A 21,361-nucleotide genomic window follows, 5' to 3' on the forward strand; every position below is an offset into this window, starting at 1 on the left:
AGGATAGTTACTTGAGGTTAAATTGATTGTGCCCAATATCACACTCTAAGGCTCCGCATGTTTTAAAAATATGTATTTGATACTTTGGATTTTCTACTCACTTTTTCTGTACGTTCTGTACCAGTTATGATTTTGTTTCTGTAATTCAGGCTTTACATATTCAGTACATATTTCGTACTGACCCCCTTTCTTCGGGGGCTGCGTTTTCATGCCGCGCAGGTACATACGACAGGTTCGCTGATCCGCCCGCTTAGGATCTTATTCTGCTATTCTGAGGCGCTCTCTTATCCGGAGCCTATATTTTTGGTACAGTCTCCTGCTATTGTATAAATGTACGTCACTCAGGGGTACGACGGGGCCCTGTCCCGTCATATGATTCTGTCGGTCTGTTTAGAGGTCTGTGGACATGTTTGTGGGTTGGGGGTCTTTCTGTATGAATGCGTGTATATGTTGTGTTTGGGCGATCTCATTCGCCGCGGCGGCCGGTCCGCATATGTTTAAATGTTGCTTTGTTGGCCCTGGGTGGTCATTGTTGGTATTATCTGTGCGCAGGGTTAATTTGGATAGTCTGTAAAACAAAGGAAACTCTGCCGAAATTTTTCTGGAAATTATCTAAATATTGAAATATAGCCTTGTCGGCTTCTGCTATATACTTGAATGCGTTTGATAATATTCGTTCTCAACTCTGTTTAAAAATGATGATTTAGTTTGTATGTCCGTTTGGGTGCCCAAGTAGGGCACCAGTTGCGGCCCACGGGGCTGGGTGAAAAGCTTAGAGTGAAATTCATTGATTTGGTTGGAAGACTTTCAATGAGATTTTAGAAATCATTATCTATTAACATAAACCCGATCTTAGTTGTAAAATTGTAAAATACATTGGATCGTTACTTGAGAGTAATTTCCCTTGTATCCATGCTTGTGGTCATTGGTCATTTTACTTGCTTTCTAGGTTAGTTTACATTTTTGTATTAGTTATAATTTTCCAAAAACCAAAATATCATCTATCATTTGGCTTTAGCTTAGTTGATGAAAGTTCCTTACTTTCTTAATCGCCTAGCATATTGTTCCCTGTGGGATCGACCCCGTAAATTATATTGCATAAGACTGTGTACACTTCTCTTTGAGGAGTGGATTTGGACGTTATCAAAAATGGCGCCGTTACCGGGGAACAATTTGGCGTATTTGAGTTAGTTTGGGATTTTAGCTTACTTGCTTTGGTCTAAACTTGTGAATACTTGTGAAAATGTGTTTGTGATTTTTTTTTTGTGTGTTTTGTGTTTAGTTTTTCTTTTATTTTTACTTTTGTCTCTATGGCATCTTGGAATGAAAATGGGTTTGATGGTTGCAATTCATATTTTGATGACCCATGCCCATATTGTGGAGGACCCCACTTTTGGCAAGATTGTGAAAATGCTCCCGGGAGAGAGATGTGTGCACCATCTCAATTCTATGATGAGTATATTTACGATATATGTGGTGGTCAAGGTGGACATTGGGGTGATTGTCCTAATTATTTTGCTCCCCCTCCCCCAAGTTGTTCCAACGAAAATGCTAGTTGTGCTTTTGAGTTTGATAGGGACAATGACATGACAAGTGAAGGACAAAGTACCGGATATGAAGGCATCATGGCAATGCTCCAAACATACTTAGATCGAGAAGCTAAAATGGAGGAAGAGCGAAAAATCGTCTAACAATTCGTTTTAGAAAATTGAGAAGCTATGAAAAGAATGAATGATTCATTTGAGGATGCCAATTCCTCAATTGTCATGGAAGTGTCGAATCCTCAAAATGAAATGGTTGAAGAAGAGATTTCAAGTTTACAAGATGAGCCCGAAAATTCTTGTGTCCACAGCGAAAGTTGTGAAAGTGAAGAAGTGGCATCCACATGAACACTTATAATAATCAAATAAACAAACTGAATTTGATATAAGTTCAACACAATTCCACTTAAATAGACATTTTTCAGCAATAGGGGAATACCATAAACTTTGCTACTTGTTCGTTCTAAAATAAAACATAGAACTCTATCATGTTGATAAGGTCAATAAAACTCCATCTCCATAAACCCTCATCCTGAATATGGTTTGCATATGCAGATTCGGCATTTGGGTGCCAAACACAACTAATATTATCAATGGTTACATCTTTAGCATACATATATATTATCAAACTTTTCGAATAAAATTAGGATAAATGTGGATTGCTTCATGTACCAACGTCTACAAAACAAAGTATGCAAAAACCCAAAAATTATATTATGTGAGAGTAAAAAAGGAAATAAAGAAACGCGAATCCTGAAGTACAAAGATGGTGCCTTTTTGGCAAGATTCGGATACGGAAAAAAGGACTCACGTCAAAGAAGATAGAATGGAAGCATTAGAGTAGGTAGTTGCTTACATATATATATTCAAAAAAAAAAAAAAAAGTTGCTTACATAAACTTAAGCTTCTAACACTTCTTACATCAATTTATTTAAGGAAATAAAATATCAATTCAGATAGGGGTATGGTCTGTGTACACTTTACTCTCCCCAAACCCCACATTGTGAGATTTCACTGGGTATGTTATTGTTGTTTGTTAAAACATCAATTCAGATAGATATCAAAAATATTGGTAGCGTTACCCGATCATATTACTTCATAGCTAAAGCATTACTACAAAGATAACTCCTTCCGTTGTAATATTCTACGCCCATCTACTATTACCATGCAAAATGCACTATTATGCAAAAGATAAATGTAACATTAATTCAAATACACGGACAAACATACATGTATGTATATACTAAATCTAATATCACACGTTAGACACATCTAAGAGTCTTATATATACATAATATATTCATAATCATTCTTTAAACGAATGATCGATCTAGTAAAACTCCTTTATATATTTCAGTTGTCCATTGTCCTTGTTGGATTTTCAAATATTCCTTTCGCTTTTGTGAGATAATTGTATACATAAGATCTATGGAAACTTCAGATTCCTTAATTATATTTGTGACAAAGATAAATGTAATATTAATTTTAAACAATCCAAATATTATTAAAAAGTAATTATAAAAAAAGTTAAATTAAGCATGAACAATATATTTCTTCAAAATCACTAACGACTTCGAGTAATTGTTAATGCATCACATCAGATCTAATTTTTTCACATATCAACTCCACCCATACAGCTACCTATTTTCTACATGAAGCCCTCAACATCCTAACCAAATTTATATAAGAAAACTAACTTAAGAATTTTAAACATAAAAGGATTAAATATTTTACTTTTCAAATTTTTGCAATTTGTGTATCTTTGGTATCTCTTTGTCCATCCCATCATTAAACTTCAAGACGGACTTGTTAACAGAGATTGACGTTTTTATGAATATATGTAAACTTAAAGTTGTTAGATATACTTAGCACCAATTTTATTATTAATTTTACGTCATAGTTTTGACTCACACTATCATTATTTATTAATGAGAACTTTTTTCACGAAATCTAAATTTATCACATGTTTTTTGTGGTTTTGATGCACTCTTTCATTGTTTTCTTTGTCTCTTTTATCATCAGTTTATGTTATAGACCAAAAATACAGCAAATTTTTTACATTAAGATATAATATATAAAATATAATCACATCTTGACCCTGTATATTCTTTGTCGAATTTTGGTTGTCATTAATGAAATATTTTCAAAATCATTATTTAAAATTCATTACAATATAAATAGATAATTTTTTAGGAAGTTGTTCTAAAATATGCCTTCTTTTTATTAATTTCTTTTGTATTACCTGCATTGAAATAAGTTTATAAACCCATAATTAATTATTCATTTCCTCCTTAATTTATAACTTAATCAAAGTATATGATTTAGCGTAAAAATCGAGTGTGAATAAACTTTTACCATAAAAGTCTACCTTAACCGCTAGACTAAGTTATCCATAATGCTGAAATTCATCTAACCAGCGTAAAAAGTTATTGACAACTGATTTCTTTTGGAGATCATATTTTTAGTTCTAATTTTGGAGTATATATCATCATAATATTTTAACAAAATATTTAGATATATCATACTCTCTTTTTAATATTAACTTTTTATTAGCTTGCAATTAACTTATGGCTTATTTGGCCAAGCTTCGAGAATACTAAAGTACTTTTGGAAAAATAATGATCAAACACAAATTATTATTTTAGTATTAATAAATTATTCTCAAATAATTTGGCCAAACACAAAAATGATAAATCCAAATACATTTTAGAATAAAATTAATTTATGCTTATAGGGAGAATCTATAAATTTTAGCTTTTCTCTAATAACAAAAAAGTTACTTCTATTTAAAAGCATTTTTTCTTTTGAAACACCTCTATCTTTTTTCAAATAAAAAGTAATTTTTTTCTTAAGTGGAGAAAAGTAAAGCCATTTGCTATCATTGTAATTTTGAAAGAAAATTAAGCATTCAGAATTGTAAAACACATAATAACATAATAAAAGCAAACAGAATAACATAATACAAAATAAAAGCAAACAAAATAATAATACAAAATAAGCTTTTATTTGCGAAGTGCTCCTAAAATAGTGAATAATGCCAAAAAAAAAATCTTGTACATTCATAATACATTTAGTCATTCATTGCACGAATGATTTAGTAAAACACTTTTACATATTTCGGTTACTCGCAGTATTTGTTCATTTTCAAATACCCATTTTGCATTTGTGAGATATTTGTATACATCACATCTATGGAAATTTCAGATTCCTTGGGTACGTCTGCGACAAAGATAAATGTGTAATGTTAGTTTTAAATAATAATAATAATAACGAAAATATACCTCGATAATTTGGTAAAACTGCTTTATATATTTGGGTTTTCCATTGTGCTTGTTTATTTTTCAAATATTCATTACGCATTTGTGAAATATTTGTGTACATCCGCGAAAAAAAATGTTTCTTTTTTCATATGGCTTCGAGTATATATTTAAGTGTCTTCTACTGATTTACTTGATTTTGTTGAGTTATAATTACATTACATTCTTTCTTAAATAGTTTATGTTATTAGGAAGTATGTGAACATGCATCCATTGATCATCTCTAATTAATCTGGGTCATTGATGTTAGTCTAGTCATTATAAGTTGATTTTTTCATGTGTCGGGTTATTTGCAACTCATTGTAAAGATTTTGACCTTTTGATTTATATTGGAAATTATGAAACATTATTAGTGAGCAAATCATCCCCATTCCTCGTCTTATCCAAGCAGAACCAACAGCACTCTCATAATCCCAGCTTTGGCAATGGCGCGACACGGGGTTAATAATTAGAAATCCAAGTTTAATTATATGAGTGGGTCAAATTAATACATATAGTAGGAGTAATATAATTTCTATGGAGTAGCATATGAACCAGTCATACACTGCCACGTGGCTTCTTATAAAGCCTCCTCTAGTCAGGGGTATTTTTAAGCCAAAAGATAACTTGAGGGCATTTTTTATTCAAATAGGTGAAAGGAGAGGCATTTTCGTACCAATAGGTGGAAGGAGGGTATTTTTGAGCCAAATTCAATAGGTTAGGGACATTTTTGGCCCTTTTCCGTAAAATAAATTGTCACTTTTCCTTTCTGCACTACCAGTCCTCCACCAAAGTGTTACCTGATAACATAACCGATGTGCTAGTATTTTAATTTCCAATTTCCATTTCTAGCTTCACAATGCAAGGATACATATTTTTCTCTGACATCATACAGAATGATGGCGCCTACCTCATCAGGAAGGTGGAAGAAAAAGTAGATGTATATACATAAAATGCCTGTCAAGTTTCTGCATAGAGAATATACAACTCTATCAAAGCTTTAATCATATAAAAGAGCACCTGAAAATTTTGTAGGCTCAAATAAAGAATATAACCTAAAAATAAGATTAAACGTACAGTCTATGGTCCATCTTCACCATCTTTTATCAAATTACATATATCAGAGCATTCCACCAAACTGCAAGAAACATGTAGAAAGAAAAAAGAACAAGTCAGTCAATTTTCATTAACAAATATCAGTCACTCGGAAAAATTTATATGCTGGCAATCATGTTGCTTGCTGCGTGTACGCACTCAAAGTTTGAAACTGAAAAAATTAAGTGATTTCCAATGGATATTACAAGGAGAACATCCTAGCTTGCAGTGATTGATGCATCTTTTGTTTAGGATGAGCATTTCGACGTTTTGCTCAAACCTTCATCGTATTATTTGCTCCTAGTATTCATATATTCATTTTTACCTAGGTTCATTCACTGCCCTATGCGTCAATTCGACTTTCTCCGAATCTTTTGTCCAACAGAGAAATAGGTTTCAGCAAAATTAGCACTTCAATTTTAATTCAAGAATTGCAAAATTTAAAGGAACTTTTGGAGAAAGAAAACATGGAATAATAAGAAATACCAAAGATTTTAGTGGAAAGGTTGGCCTAGTTCCTCAGGCTTTAGGTTCTTGTACACGCTAAGCATCCAAAGGTTTTATCATTTCATTCATCTTCCTATAGATGGAAGTTCAATAACACAGTTCCAAAGAGAACTAAAACCAGCAAAACTAAGGTGCTGGTTTAAGGAAACAGTTAAACGAATAGATTGGTGAACTATCATTTATACGCTACAACAGTCCATATTTCTTGAATGCTTCTATTGCAAAAGAGAAATCACATGCAGATGCGTAACTAAGCCATTGGTTTATTGGCTAAAGATTTGTATAATAGCTTAAAAACACTCCCCATGCTCTAAAATGTAGCTCAATTCCGACATTTATGTAAAATTTAGGTTCCACAAGGGCAAGACTGAGCATTTCTGTTTTGAAATGTCTGACCAATCTCATCTAAAAGCTTAAACTGTTAGAGAGTACACACTTTTAGTTATCTAATTATACTATGTCACAACACGCCTCCTCACCTGTGAATCTGATTCTTTCTCATGGCCCAAACACGTGGAAATATTTTTGTTTTTGGGTGGCAGTGACATTTGAACCCAAGACTTCTTACATGCTTTGATATTATTTTAAAGCGTGTCATCATCTTTATCTAAAAGCTTAAGCCATTATAAAGAGCACACTATTAATTACTTAATTATATGATCTCTCAACAATGAAAGAATGAGATTAACTTAATTTAATTTCTTTTTTGCAAATAATATGATGCTTCATAATCTTTTACTTCAGGAAGATCGAAGGATAAAAAAAAAAAAAGTAGAATTGGTCTTAAAAGTTGAAGAGACAAGAAGAAAGACGGCGCATCATTTTGTCTTTTTCTCTCCTTGGTTTCACTTTTCTTCTTTCTCCTAATTATCTATTCATCCCTAACTGAAAAAAACTTCCTTAGTTACTTACTATGGTTACTGATTATGCCTTCCAATGTAGTAAGGATGTTGAAGATATATGATTTTAGATAGGTGTCGGAAATTAGATAGATGAAGGAGAAGAAAAGACAGATGTTCATTCACCTTTGGTACATAAGATACAGGAAACAAAGATGGAAGCGCTTTTAGCAGTACAGGCAAAACTTGTTCGACTTTTGTTTATGCAAAGTTGTAGGTTTAGTAACGGTAAAGAACAGACTATTTCAGGAAGAGTACAACTGATATTTGTTTTTTGCATCTTATGTGGAAACAACAACATGATGCCTTCTTTACTTTTACTTTAGGGAGGTTGAAAAGTGGGCTTGGTCTTAAAAGCAGAAGCCATAAGAGGAAGAAACACAGGACCATTTCTGTTTATATCTATCTCCTTCATAGTTGAACTTCTTTTTTCTTGATTTTCAAATCAGGAACGTCCTCTTTATTTGCCTAATTTAGCAACTGATAGTACTTTCAGTGGAGTAAGGATGTTGAAGATATAAGATTTTTGGTAGGTCCTGGAAGTGAACACAGATATTCACTTGTTGGTAAGTAAGACAGGGTAAGCAAAGATTGATGTAATTGCGTGAAGAGGAAAATGACCTGGTCAATTGTTGAACACTGTTTCCTATTAACTAGACAAAACATGGTGTTATAATTTTTTGTTCTCCAGACCAAGCTAAGAGTACTAAACGTTGTAATATGGTGCACATACAAACTCGCAACATACAGTGACTTTCTCAGCATTGCATATTCTTTTAACAAGAATTTGGCAAGTGATGAGTTGCACAATAGTGAGTAGAACTTAGGAGAACAAATATAATATACTAAATGGAGGCATAATGAAAATGCCATATAAAGACTGATGACTATGAAGGAAAAATAGTTACCAGTATTTCCGACTGTGAAACCCTTGCTTAAACACCACCAGTGGCCTGAGACAAAAGAGGTAAAAGCAAACTTCAAATTGACTTTATCCACAGTGTCTCTTTGTCAAAATGTCTTACATCCTGACCACGTTCAATAACTTCTACAGAAAGGAGTCTCTAATGCCATGGTCATTTTTCCTTTCCTGTCTTCTTTTTTATATAAAACAATTGATGGAAAATGGGGCTGGTTGGATTGGAGGATGACGAACTATGGTTATTTTAACTAGGTTATCATCTATCAATTAAGTAAATTAGAAATAATATACCATGAAGTAGACATTTCTTTGCTTACATGCTTATGTTGTCCTGCAAGCATTTTCAATCATTATAAAGGAGGGATGAAAGAAAAAGGAACTGCAGAAGGCTAAATTAACCGAATAGAAGAAGTTGAATTACATACTATTAATCAAACTGCACCAACTATGTAAACTTCACTTACAATTTTAAAGTTGCAAAATATCTCTTCAGCTATGAGTACTCGATGTGTTTTTATCCGTCTATAGAAGACATGCTCCACCAATTGTCAACAATGAAACAAGTAAAACTAAGAGAGCTGTTTTGTATCTAAACGAAGTAATTTCAAACATTAAAAAAATGCTAGAAATAACTCCACACCCTTGTCTTCTTCACCCCACAAGTAGTTCATGCTTTCTATCTAGGTTCCTAAGAGCATGAATCTCACGATTTCCTGCAGTTATGTTTTAAAATGTACCAAACATACCTTTTTCTCCCCGAGTTTTTGTAATGAAGTAGCTGTGAACATTCTTCTACCTAACAAGCTGATTTCTTGATTGTCCGAAGCTTTAACCTTAAATAGTTTTCTACGTTAAAATCTAGCAGTAAATAAATGAATCCTAAAAACCACATGCACCAAGATTGAAGCTATAACTGAATTTTCTTGCCAACCCCCCACCCCTCCTCTCTTTATTACCTCCTTACCCTCATTATGCGCATGTTTCTGTCAACCTGACTGCAGAGCCAATTTTTAGTCGTTCTAGCAGGCTTAATAACCCTCCCCGTGGTCAACTACAAGCACTTGCAAATGGATTTTCTAAGAAACGGAGTTCATAATTCAGGTTAGAATACTAAAACTTCCTTATTCCAGCTTGGTGTCAATTGACAGCTTCATTCCTTCTTGTTTTGCAAGCTTAAATCTCCTCAAAATTAACATGAGCTAATAATGTTTTTCAAAATAAACCGTTCAACTGAAGCTTCAAGATTTTTTTGGGGTTAGCCTTTGTACTTGCAGTATATCTGGACTCTTCTTTCTTAAAGAGTATTTGTGTTAGAATATATGCAACTACTTATGTGGTGTAAAGTAGTATGCAAACCACTTCTGGATACAAATACAATATCACAAAGTTTTATCATTATTATGCAAGTTATCCGATTCCACCGCCCACATGCAGCCAGAAGTCTCATTTGAAATGACATATCTATCTCCTATACCAATTACTATCTAGGATTGATGTCATTAGTCATGTCACCTACGCGTCAATAAAACAGCTTACTGAGTAATCGTAATCACCCAACATCATGTCCAGTCAGTAGTTCACTGAGACTTGCCAGTTCACATTTCATGCCAGTGGACTTCTCCATCAGCTATCAACATAATCAGCACTATTGAGAATCCATGTCAGCAAATTGTCCAATCAGTGGTCGACGAAATGCCACATTAACAAAAAATACTAGAAGGCTGTCCATTTCATTTTCAATATTCTGATTCCAGTTTTTTCCATCCTTCCCGATTAGTGATATATATTCAGGTTCATCAGATAGCTACCTAATTATTGTAACCTCAATTGGGGTAGCTTACTTGGGAATGGTGTTTCATAGTCAATGGTGCAGGAAATGTACTACATAAGTTGGCATTCTACCTATAATACAAAAGGACCGAGTGACATTGGTGTCACCCATTCACAAACTTTTGGTGTTTGCTCTATTATACTCTTTTGCATCATCATTGAACATATCTTTAGTCGAATAAAAATCTTCCTACCATGGTCAGAATTGAGAGATCTATGTTGGAATGTGGAACTAAGAAAATACTAGTAGCAAAGAAAAGCTCCAATCCTGCATAGTCGTTATCCATCATTGCTATTTATCCTCTTAGAGAAACTTCTACTCCTTAGGAGAAAAAGTCTACCTACTTCCGGACTGGAGAATTTGACCTGAATCTCTTTCAGGTTAGAGAATTCAAGGAGGAGAAGAGATTTCCGATTCAAGTTGAACATAGTTAGATTAGGTAAGCTAGTAGCCTAGTTGTTCGAACTAATTAAAACGGTAGTTAGCTTTTTATATATAAGGGAAATTGCACAAGTGTATATTAGAAATGGAAATATTTCTACATTTCCCAAAATTTGGACAAACTCTGGTCCTCTTCCTCTCACTCCATTTTTGTCTTAGCTAGTCTTTCTCAGCTGAAGTAAGTTCATTTTCTAACAAATACAAAGGGCAAAATCTATCTCATATGGAATTAGAAAGATATACAAAGAACTGTTGGTCATCATACTTCAATGGAATAACAATAATCCATTAGCAAATCAAAAGGAACAGGGTACATCATGAATTCCAATTCAAGTTGTACATAGTTAGATTAGGTAAGCTAATAGATTAGTTGTTCAAACTCATTAAAAAGGTGGTTAGGTTTTTGTGTATAACGGGCATTGCACAAGTGCATATTAGAAATGGAGATATTTCTACATTTCCCAAATTTTGGACAAAACTCTGGTCCTTTTTCTCTCAATCCATTTCTGTCTTAACTAGTCTTTCTTAGCTGAATTAACTTCATCTTCTAACAAATACAAAGGGCAAAATCTATCTCTTATAGAATTAGACAGATATACAAAGAACTGTCTCAAAATGAACAGGGTACATCATGAAGTTTAATGAAGGCTTGGTAGTCAATTAGTGGACATTACATGCAAATTGAAACATACTCCCTCCATCCAAATTTATATGGCACCATTTCCTTTTTCGTCAATCCCAAAAGAATGTTACCTTTCTATAATTAAAACAACTTAACTTTAAGACTACTTTTTGACCCTTAATGAAATGATCTATAGCCACACAAAAACTCTCTCCGGTTCGAAATAAGTGTCCACTTACAAAATCAAGAAGAAATTAACTTTATCTTTTCAGATTTTCCCCTATTAACTCAAGGCAATAAATAAGCAAGAGTTCTTATTAATTAAGGATAGTTTAGTCAAAATAGCTACTCTCTCCGCCCCAAAAAGATTGGCACTTTTCGCTTTTTGAGAGTCAAACGAGTTGTTCTTTGACCATAATTTTTTCATACGTCTTTTAACTATTGTAAATTATTTATTATGGTGACTTATAGTACTTTTTACTTAGTTTTCAAATATCTAAATTTTATTTCGAAAAAATAAAAGATTCTATGTTAAATCACACGTCAAAATTAAAAAGTTTTACTCTCGAAAAGCTAAAAGTGTCAATCTTTTTGGGACAGAGAGAGTATTTCTTTCAACGAGTTAGTATATTTTTAAGGGGCTGTTTGGTTTGAAGACAAGTTATGATGGGATTAGTTATATTGGAATTGTTTATGTTGGGATTCGTTATCCTGATATTATTTCCTATTGATTGTTTAGTTTGTTGTATTAAAAGTAAAATGCATTGCATAAATTTTAAGAAAAAGTTATTTGTTTACAAAAATACCTCCAACTTGTTTAGTAGAAAAAGGGATTGAGGACGTCAGAGCTATTTTTGTCATTTTTTTAATTTATCCTAGGATAACTAGTCGTGGGATTGTTATTCCACCCTATGCCAGGAATAACTTATCCCGGTACTATTATTTAATCTTGAGATAACATATCCCAAGATCGGTAACCAAACAAGGGATATGGTGATATTAAATTCTTATGCCAGGATTATTTTTCCTTATCCATCATTACCAAATGACCTAAGGGTGTGAAAACGACTAAGTGGAGACTTACTTTGAACCTGAGGGAGCATGTAAAGTTTGTTTTAGATCACCAATCTTTTAAGTCAAATAGTGTTACATAAATTGGTACGGAGGGAGTACCTTCTAACGTTAAGAGGACCTTCACCAGGAGATCCACTACCACCACGAATACAAGTATTCACACATTTAACAGTACAAGTCTCTGCTTGTCTTGACTTTGGTCTTTGAATCCTAGCCTTGTTACATTCCTTCTGTCCATCACTACAATCACCAGACAGCGTTTGCGGTACGTTTGAAAATGTCTCCTCTCCAATTATTTCCTGTTGCGTTTCACTCTTCGCCGCCACTGCCACCGCATCCGCTCCATTCACCGCCACTATCACCGCCGCAGCTGCCGCCAGTATCGCCGCAGTTATTATTGGCGTACGTGCCTTACTAGTAGCAGAGACACGTGTCTGTTTTTCCGTTATAGTAGTTGTGGCAGTTATTTGTAGTCTTTTGGGAGAATTGTGTGAGCAGCCAGAGGTGTAGCCATAGCTGACCCTCCACTGTGGATATCTAAAGAGAGTTGTTGAACACAAGCAAGAAGTTCCCATTTGCCAATTTACTGAAATGATTTTTGCAATTTTCTTTCATTTGTGGAGAGACCTCAACTTAGAATTTGGAAAGTTTACCCACCTCAAGTTTTATTTTATACACTTTGGTCCGCTCATCCTATTCCATCACGCTTTGGTCGAGTTAGTTCCACATGGTTACTCCCGCCAATTCATTTTACTTGTCATTTTTTTTATGCGCTCCTTAAGGAAAGTAGTTTAGGTTTTTATCATTTGATCTCAATTAGTATTACTCTTCTCGTTTTTGCCAAAATAATCACTCTCTACATTTATTAAGTAAGAGTAAAGGTGAAAATTAAAGTAGTTAATTATAATTTGATTTTCTAAAATAATAATTATTTTGGACCATCTATTTTTAGTAAGAGGACGACAATTAAATTCAACCAGAGGCAGGGGTGGACCCTTGTACTATTTTTTGGTGCTCGAGCCCCCATTAACTGTGGTGAATACTTTATGTAGAAATATATAAAATATTGAAATATTGGTATAAAATAATAAATAGTACCCAGGAAGCAATAAAAGATCTTAGTGCTCTAGTTAAAAAGTTGTAGCCTAAAAAGCTAACCAGAAGGGGCCAAGTTTAAATTCCACTCAAAGTAATAATTTTTTTTTATTTTAAGATGAGCACCCATGAACATTAAATTCTGGATCCGCCACTCCGGAGGGAGTACTAAACTTTACCCTTGTGCCAGTTAACAACTACTTTTCGTTTCAATGGAAACGGTTCTAAGTATAGCCCTAAAGTTTGGCATTTATTTTTTATATTTATATATAAAATATGCCATGTTACTACTCATAGGAGCTCCCTCCATAATCTTTTACCAACTTAAATATGCGCCTCTCACTAACGGTTTTCCACGGTAAAAGTACCTGATGGAAGCGACATAGAAGTGTTATTTGGACCTTTTTAATTCCTTCAAAAGTATGTTCGAATTTTTTCAATTTTCAAAGGTATGCTTCAGATTATTGCATTGAATACGTATGATTTATCTTTAGTAGGAAATGAAATAATTTATAGCATGCCCTGAACAATTAAAAATATCTAAATATACCCCTATGTGGGCTCCTATGAGGCAGTAGGTTGACGAATATCATATATAAGACAAATTACAAACTTAGAAGCAAATTTAGAAGGCGCGCGTAATAAGAAATCCCGGCAAAGATTAAGAACCATGAAATACAATAGAACTTCCTTGAACAATGCATAATGAAAAGATTCAATTGAGTTGAACAATTTATTACATTTGTCCTCTTTAGATCTTACTGGACTAAAAACAAATAGAAAAAAAGAATGAGGACACGGAAATATGACAACATTATCATTGACAATCAAATAAAACTAGAAACCTGAAAATAGTTCAACAGGCAATAACTATATTTAGCTGCTATCCAGGAACAAAACAAAAACAACATAGGCATGGCTATCAGAGAGACATATTTATCTTTGTTCTGATTAGAAGCACTTCCTATGCACAATCGAGGGGCCAGACTCATCGAACTCTGCCTTAGCAATCCACATCTACATTTTCAAGAAAAACATTTTAAGCATCGATCATTGCAAAGATAATGACTAATGATATAGTAAAATAATCGAAAACTAATGCTTACCTGCTGGAAGGTACTGAGGGATGCCAAGATGGAACCTCCGATCCAGACACTATACTTCCTTTCAGGAGGAGCGACAACCTTAATCTTCATGCTGCTAGGCGCTAAGGCAGTGATCTCCTTGCTCATTCTGTCAGCGATACCAGGAAACATAGTGGATCCACCACTGAGTACGATGTTCCCGTACAGATCCTTCCTGATATCAACATCACACTTCATTATAGAATTGTATGTCGTCTCATGAATACCAGCAGCTTCCATTCCGATAGTGGAAGGCTGGAACAGCACTTCTGGGCATCGGAAACGCTCAGCTCCAATGGTAATCACTTGGCCATCTGGCAGTTCAAAGTTCTTCTCGACAGAGCTACTCGACTTAACCATGTCCAGCTCCTGCTCAAAGTCAAGAGCAATGTATGCCAGCTTCTCCTTCATGTCCCTCACAATTTCCTTCTCAGCACTGGTGGTGAATGAGTATCCGCGCTCGGTGAGGATTTTTGCCAAATGCTCTGTGAGGTCACGGCCAGCAAGGTCAAGACGTAGGATCGCATGGGGAAGTGCATAACCTTCGTAGATAGGAACTGTGTGGCTAACACCATCTCCGGAATCCAAAACAATACCTACAATAAACCACACAGATTTCAGGTAGACAAGAATCATATGCAGTCAGACCTCTCTATAACAGCCATCCTCTATAACAACATTTCATTATAACAACCATATTTTATGTGGAACCGATCTTTCATGTTATGTTTTATTATATGTTCTCTATAACAACATTTCGCTAGAGCAGTCAAAAATATCCAGACAAATGACGTTATTATAGAGAGGATTGACTGTATTCCCTCGATACAATTCATCTCAACAGTCTGCACAAATTTGAATAAATGAACCACCCCATGTCACTTTTGTAACTATGTGCTGAGATTTTATTTATGTTTATTCATTTACCGTAACCTTTTGTTCAACCTAGTACAAATGATTCTTCACTTGTTACCACGTTAGTAAAATTCATTAAAAAAAAATTCCACTTCTTTTCCAACACTTCTCCATCCATATTCATAATTCAGTAATAAATATTGACATTCACAATCATCTAACATCTCCAACAAAATTCATCAACAAAGGGGTCGCTCTATATAAGTCATATATCCAAGAGATAGGTTCCTCGTCAGATGGATCTTTAATTATAGACAAATTGAAAATGATCAACATCAAAAAAGAAAGTGCAGAATGTGGATGTCTTACCAGTAGTACGACCACTAGCATATAAAGACAGAACAGCTTGAATTGCAACATACATTGCAGGGCAATTGAAGGTTTCGAACATTATTTGAGTCATTTTCTCACGATTGGCCTTTGGGTTGAGAGGTGCTTCAGTGAGCAAAACCGGATGCTCTTCTGGAGCAACTCGGAGTTCATTGTAGAAAGTGTGATGCCAAATCTTCTCCATGTCATCCCAGTTATTCACTATACCATGTTCAATGGGATACTTCAATGACAGAATACCACGTTTTGACTGGGCCTCGTCCCCAACATAGGCATCCTTCTGCCCCATACCAACCATCACTCCAGTGTGACGAGGACGCCCAACGATACTTGGAAAAACTGCCCTTGGGGCATCATCTCCAGCAAAACCAGCCTAAATATGAAACACAAACTACAGCTCAGAACAGAATTTCGAACTTCTTTGACCATTTATTGCTTCCGATTCATGGAAAAGATAAATAACAAGGACCAATAAGGAAAATTAGATGGTAACAATTGACAGTCAATTCATTACCTTGACCATACCAGTACCATTGTCACAAACAAGAGGTTGAATGTCATCAACATCTGCCATTTTTTACAACTGCTATAAAGAATAAATAAGTTAGCGACAGATAACACCTCAGAAGCAAACATATCATTGACCATACAAAACAGATTTTCAAGAAACACATTTGATACATACAGACAAATAAAAAGCACTAGGCAGCTCCAATCTAGTTGCACATGCAGTATCTTATATTTGACAGAAGCTGAATGAATTTCACTACAAAGTTTCCTCAGCATCTCCAAGTTCATTGCAGTTTCCCATACATATATAAGTGGGAGGGAAAATGAGTAAATTTATTTATATCCCTTGTCCCTTCTCGCGTTTTCCATACTTCCTTTCCTCAACATTCCAAGAAATGCTCACGACGCAACTAAACAATTTGGAATGACACTCACTCAACGGCTTTACACAAATGTTCCTTTTCTAGGTGACCATTTAGATTTTATCCCTATTTTTAAAAATTGTGCAAATATAGCCCTTGGGATTGACAAGACATTAGATTGTCCGTCTAACATCTACTAAAGTTTAGACGCGGTCTGACGTTTTTACATAAGATTTTCAGTTTGCTCAAAAAGGATCTTTAAACCGTAGCCTAAAAGGTCCATAAATTGCACGAGAAATAAAAAGGGGGTCATTTAATAAATGACCGTCTCAAGGAGGGACAATGGATGAAAATATATCAACACGAAACTTAAGAGAAAAGGATAATTGCAAACCAAAAAAAACAGTTTCTTGATCAATGCATATATATCACATTAAATATGAAGAAAAAAAAAATCAATCCCCTTAACAAATCAAGAGGAGTTAAAACACAAAAATAAGGAGGCAAATGGACAAACAAATACAGTGTAACAGACTGCCTAATGGGAAAACGAATGCATAACAACATTTTAATAAATGGTTCACATTTCAGAAAGCGAATAACTTACGTACATGCACTAGCAAAATGAAAAAAAAAAAAAGGAAAACATTTTCGCCATGAATCGAACAAGACGTACATATTAATTTGAAAAGATCATAATTATTCTCACCTTTTATTTGCTCCTAGAATTTGCGTATGAATGAACAAAATGGATAGTGCTTTGTGAGAAGGAAGAAATGAAGAAAAAGAAGAAGGGAAACGGTAAGTTCGGATCTGGGGAGCAAGCGTTGCCCTATACGTGTATACAAGTGCACATACAAAGGGTTGGGCAAAATTAATCCATTGATTTTCCTATTAATCCTACACATTAGGCTGTCAATTATTTAAATTTTAGTCTATTAGATATATGTACTTTTTTTTTTTCTTTTACGATCGCTTATATGTATCGTTTACCATTATTCCATGTATTATAATTGCATGATTTTCAAAACTAGTCTTCCCTATACAACTATTATCGTCAATTATTTTCATTGTTTCATAATTAATGTTACTACTCAGTCTGTCCACTTTTACTTGTCCGCTATACTAAACAGTCTGTCCAATTTTACTTGTTCAATATAGAAAATTAAGACAACATTTATCACTTAGTTCCTAATTTATCCTTATTATTAACTATAATTACTTCCCAATGCCTTTTGCAAAACATTGAATTAATTATATTCAAAGGGTAATATAGTAAACTTATCATTTTATTAGTTACTTCTTAAGGGGTTGTGCCAAGTCATCATGGACAAGTAAAAATAAACGGAGGGGGTAGTATTAGCTATGATAGTATAACCACCACCACATCACTTTCTCCGCTAGACTCCACCACACGAACCACTACCACGGTCTACCACCAACTACATACCTCTAATCGCTCCGTCTCAATTTATGTGGCGTCGTCGGGATTTCGAGAGTCAAATAATTTTGTTTTTTGTCGATTTCTTCATGTCTTTTAATATTTTAGATTGTTAATTATTATGGCATGTAGTATTGTTTACAAAGTTTTCAAATATGTTTTTAAAATAATTAAAAAAATTATGTTTGAAACTACGATAATTATTAACAAGTTTAACTCTTGAATAAATTGAGAACAAAAGAAGTACATTGAACCATCATGTCATCACATTTTGATTTTTCAATAGAAATTGGATTTTCTATTCAATGGAAATTAACATTTTAAAAAGGTTTGACTAGGTGAACAGGCATCCCCCTCTTAAGGGAGAGTCATTTACGTGTTTTTGTCTCTTATATTCACAAGGAAAAATGTTCAAATTTATTTTTTAATATTATTTTATTCTATATTTGTTATTTGCTTATCTATTGGTTCATGAAAGCCCCTATATTATTTTTGATCTCTAATATGTTGTCCCTCCGACTGATGGTGCAGCCACGTAGATAAACTAAACAAAATATCCAAATTTATACCTAAATTATCGAATCGGTTTATATATACCGTTTTCAATAATTTTCAACGTCCTCCTGAATAATTGAAAATATCCCAATATATTTAATTCTGAACAATTGAAAAAGGCTCAGATATCTCATTGTGTGTTGTATCAGCCAAATCAAATCGGATTGGGCTACTCTCCATTTCCCTTTTCTCCATTTTCCCCAAGTTCTACCTTGGATTAAAGACACATGTCATGAGTTAGAATTAATGACTAAGATTTAATTGACTTAAGCACGGCCCTAACCATGATTTACATAATTAATAACTTATCCATAAATATATTAAAATTATTTTCTCTCTTAATGGCTAAGATTTAATTGACTTAAGCACGGCCCTAACCATGATTTACATAATTAATAAATTATCCATAAATATATTAAAATTATTTTTTCTCTCTTTCTATTTTACTTTTCCTACGCAGTAAAATATCTTTTCTCCTTTACCTGATTATTTTTCCTACGCAGAAATACACCCTATTAGTCAATTGGTAATATTTTCCCTTTTTTTCAATTATGATGCTTACTAATTCACATAATATAGACCCCATTATTCAATTGGTAATTGTATATTTCTGAAAGAGTTGTCTATATTCCGGAAAATATCACCATTAAAGAGTTGTTATAATTGAAAAAAATGGAATATTAAAATAGGAAGAGAGAAAATATTTTAATATATTTGTAGATAAGTTAATAATTATATAAACCATGGTTAGAGCCTTGCTTTAGTCAATTAAATCTTGAAAATAACTCATTCTTTTCCGCCTATTAATTTGTCCATCTAAGATGTATTTGCCTAACATAGTGTTTTGATGAATTTCTTGTGACGAACATGGTAGGCCTTGCCAAAAAGAAGGAAATCAACTAAGGATTTGGATTAAGATGAATCATTTGCCCCCCTAATAAAACGTTATTTGTCACGTCGATCCTATCGGTGCTAATGGATTTGCGCCTATGCGGCACTTTATTTTGTTGAGTTGATTCAAATATTTCTTTCTTTTATTATGATTCAATTTTTTGTTAGCATTGTCTTGAAACGAAGAACTTAGAATAATTTAAAACTGCAAATCGGTTTTAATTTTCTACTATTGTTGAGTGAGGACCGAGAATAGATGTGTAGTTGGACGATGGTATCTAGAATCTAAAGACCTGTAATGTTTCTGGACTTAGTGGTACTCTCATAAATTCTTGTGTTGGTTTTATCAAAATCAAAAGCTTCTATATTCGGCAAATTATTTAAACCAGACCCTTTCATCCCTAATTCGTTTCAGAACTTCACACTGATGAAATTTTAGTTTTCTATGATAATATTATTATGTCATTCGCTCATCTTATTTGGTCTGGCCTTTTCTTTTAATTTCAAGTCTAATTTAGTCTTTTTCTTAAATACAAAAAATTGTGGATTTTAACTGTTCTTAAATCAGCTCATTTTGATAATAATCAACCTAGGGAAACTCTAAGAAATTCGAAAACAACAAAAGGAAAAAAAAGGGATATGGAAAATTGGGGATGAGAAGATAGAACGATAGATACTAGACCCAAAGGATAATAAATCTATGGGGAAAATTGAGTATATTAAACCCAATCCCTCTCAACTGAATCAACCCTAAGAACTTAAGCAATTTGAATTCAAGGAAAGACTCAATTGATTCCACAAATGAGCAACCTAATGTGAATTCAATGGAACATGCAATTCAATGCACAACTAAGAAATCACACTTAGTCAATAATTAACCAAACAATCTATCATTAACTAAACTAAGCTAAATAATCTCTCAACATTTGAGTTTTCAACAATATTCAAGCTAAGGGCATCTCCAACCCATTGCACCATTTTTTGCACCAAAATGGTGCAAATTAATTCCAATCCATTGCACTATTTTTTACACCAAAAAAGAATATTCCTTTTATATTCTTCTCTCTCTTCTATATTATATTATTTTCTTTTACTTAAATTTTATTTTTTAATTTCATAAAACAAATCCTTTCTTTTTTTCTTTTTTACATATCCATCCCATGTAATTCATAATCCTTTGTTATATAACCATTTATTATAAAAGTATTTTATACCATAAATTTTTAAATAATATAAATTGTAAGCAAATATTATACGTTATACATATTAATGGATAATTCAAATAAAAGTGAAATCATTGATAAAATATAATTAAATAAATATTACATTAAGATAGAATTTATTTTAATTTCTACATAAATATTCACCTTCCATGATTAGTACGTTGCTCCCATAAATGCTCTATTAATGCATTACGAAGTGCAAAATGAGCATCTTTGTTCTTAATTTTTTTTGTGTCGAGTTAAAAATTGTTCAAATCGGTAATTTTCATCTACTACTATTTCTACTGTTGGAGTTGGACCTTCCCAAGCATCTTGAATTGGTGCATTAAGATCACGCTCATCCTCGATTATCATGTTGTGAAGTATATATAATACATGTAGTTAATATATCATGTAGCACTTCTTTTCTCCAAAAACACGATGGCATATTATTAACAATATATTATATTTTATATTTGCACTTTCATTTTTGTGATGGTTATATTTTTTTATACAATTATAACTTATAAAAAAAATTAACTCACAATTTTATATAAAAATAATATATACGAAAATTAATTTATAAAACTTACACTCCAAAATTAAGATGTAAAATTAATATTATAAGATATTATATAAAAAATAATTAGGTATATTAGGAATCTAAATGTAAAAATTAAAGTTTATAATATGTTAAATTAAAAGTGT

The 21,361-nt window shown here is 33.2% G+C and overlaps 2 protein-coding genes across 11 annotated transcripts; both read right to left on the minus strand.

Moving 5' to 3' along the window:
* Positions 1–5,658: 5,658 nt before the first annotated feature.
* On the minus strand, positions 5,659–12,865 carry LOC132606859 (uncharacterized). 9 transcript variants are annotated; one of them, XM_060320526.1, is made up of 4 exons: positions 12,328–12,862; positions 8,245–8,291; positions 5,915–5,984; positions 5,659–5,805 (listed from the first exon to the last, which is right to left on the minus strand). In XM_060320526.1, the coding sequence occupies exons 1-3, from the start codon at positions 12,801–12,803 to the stop codon at positions 5,944–5,946; spliced, it is 564 nt and encodes a 187-aa protein (XP_060176509.1). In that variant the 5' UTR covers positions 12,804–12,862; the 3' UTR covers positions 5,659–5,805; positions 5,915–5,943. The 9 variants fall into 9 exon arrangements, 8 of the variants coding, with proteins under 8 accessions (XP_060176509.1, XP_060176505.1, XP_060176506.1 ...); XM_060320522.1 differs by having other exon boundaries at positions 5,915–5,975; positions 8,247–8,291; positions 12,328–12,859; XM_060320523.1 differs by having other exon boundaries at positions 5,893–5,975; positions 8,247–8,291; positions 12,328–12,859.
* Positions 12,866–14,131: 1,266 nt separating this feature from the next.
* Positions 14,132–17,343, minus strand: LOC132606858 (actin-75). Of its 2 annotated transcripts, none has more exons than XM_060320519.1 (5): positions 17,274–17,343; positions 16,207–16,275; positions 15,672–16,065; positions 14,430–15,043; positions 14,132–14,340 (listed from the first exon to the last, which is right to left on the minus strand). In XM_060320519.1, exons 2-5 carry the CDS (start codon positions 16,264–16,266, stop codon positions 14,275–14,277), a joined length of 1,134 nt encoding a protein of 377 aa, XP_060176502.1. In that variant the 5' UTR covers positions 16,267–16,275; positions 17,274–17,343; the 3' UTR covers positions 14,132–14,274. The 2 variants fall into 2 exon arrangements, with proteins under 2 accessions (XP_060176502.1, XP_060176503.1); XM_060320520.1 differs by having other exon boundaries at positions 16,207–16,278; positions 17,274–17,292.
* Between the last annotated feature and the right edge of the window lie 4,018 nt (positions 17,344–21,361).

Source organism: Lycium barbarum, chromosome 8 (assembly GCF_019175385.1).
Source record: "Lycium barbarum isolate Lr01 chromosome 8, ASM1917538v2, whole genome shotgun sequence".
In the NCBI taxonomy this organism is placed as follows: domain Eukaryota; kingdom Viridiplantae; phylum Streptophyta; class Magnoliopsida; order Solanales; family Solanaceae; genus Lycium; species Lycium barbarum.

Coding starts and splice junctions, on each gene's coding strand:
- LOC132606859 (XM_060320522.1), bottom strand. CDS start 12,803: ATGGGAACTTCTTGCTTGTGTTCAACAACTCTCTTTAGATATCCACAG. Junction 8,292..12,327: donor GGTCCTCTTAACGTTAGAAG/GTACTCCCTCCG, acceptor CTTTTGTCTCAG/GCCACTGGTGGTGTTTAAGC. Junction 5,976..8,246: donor TTTCACAGTCGGAAATACTG/GTAACTATTTTT, acceptor TGTTTCTTGCAG/TTTGGTGGAATGCTCTGATA.
- LOC132606858 (XM_060320519.1), bottom strand. CDS start 16,266: ATGGCAGATGTTGATGACATTCAACCTCTTGTTTGTGACAATGGTACT. Junction 16,066..16,206: donor ATGGTACTGGTATGGTCAAG/GTAATGAATTGA, acceptor TTTCATATTTAG/GCTGGTTTTGCTGGAGATGA. Junction 15,044..15,671: donor TGCTAGTGGTCGTACTACTG/GTAAGACATCCA, acceptor GGTTTATTGTAG/GTATTGTTTTGGATTCCGGA.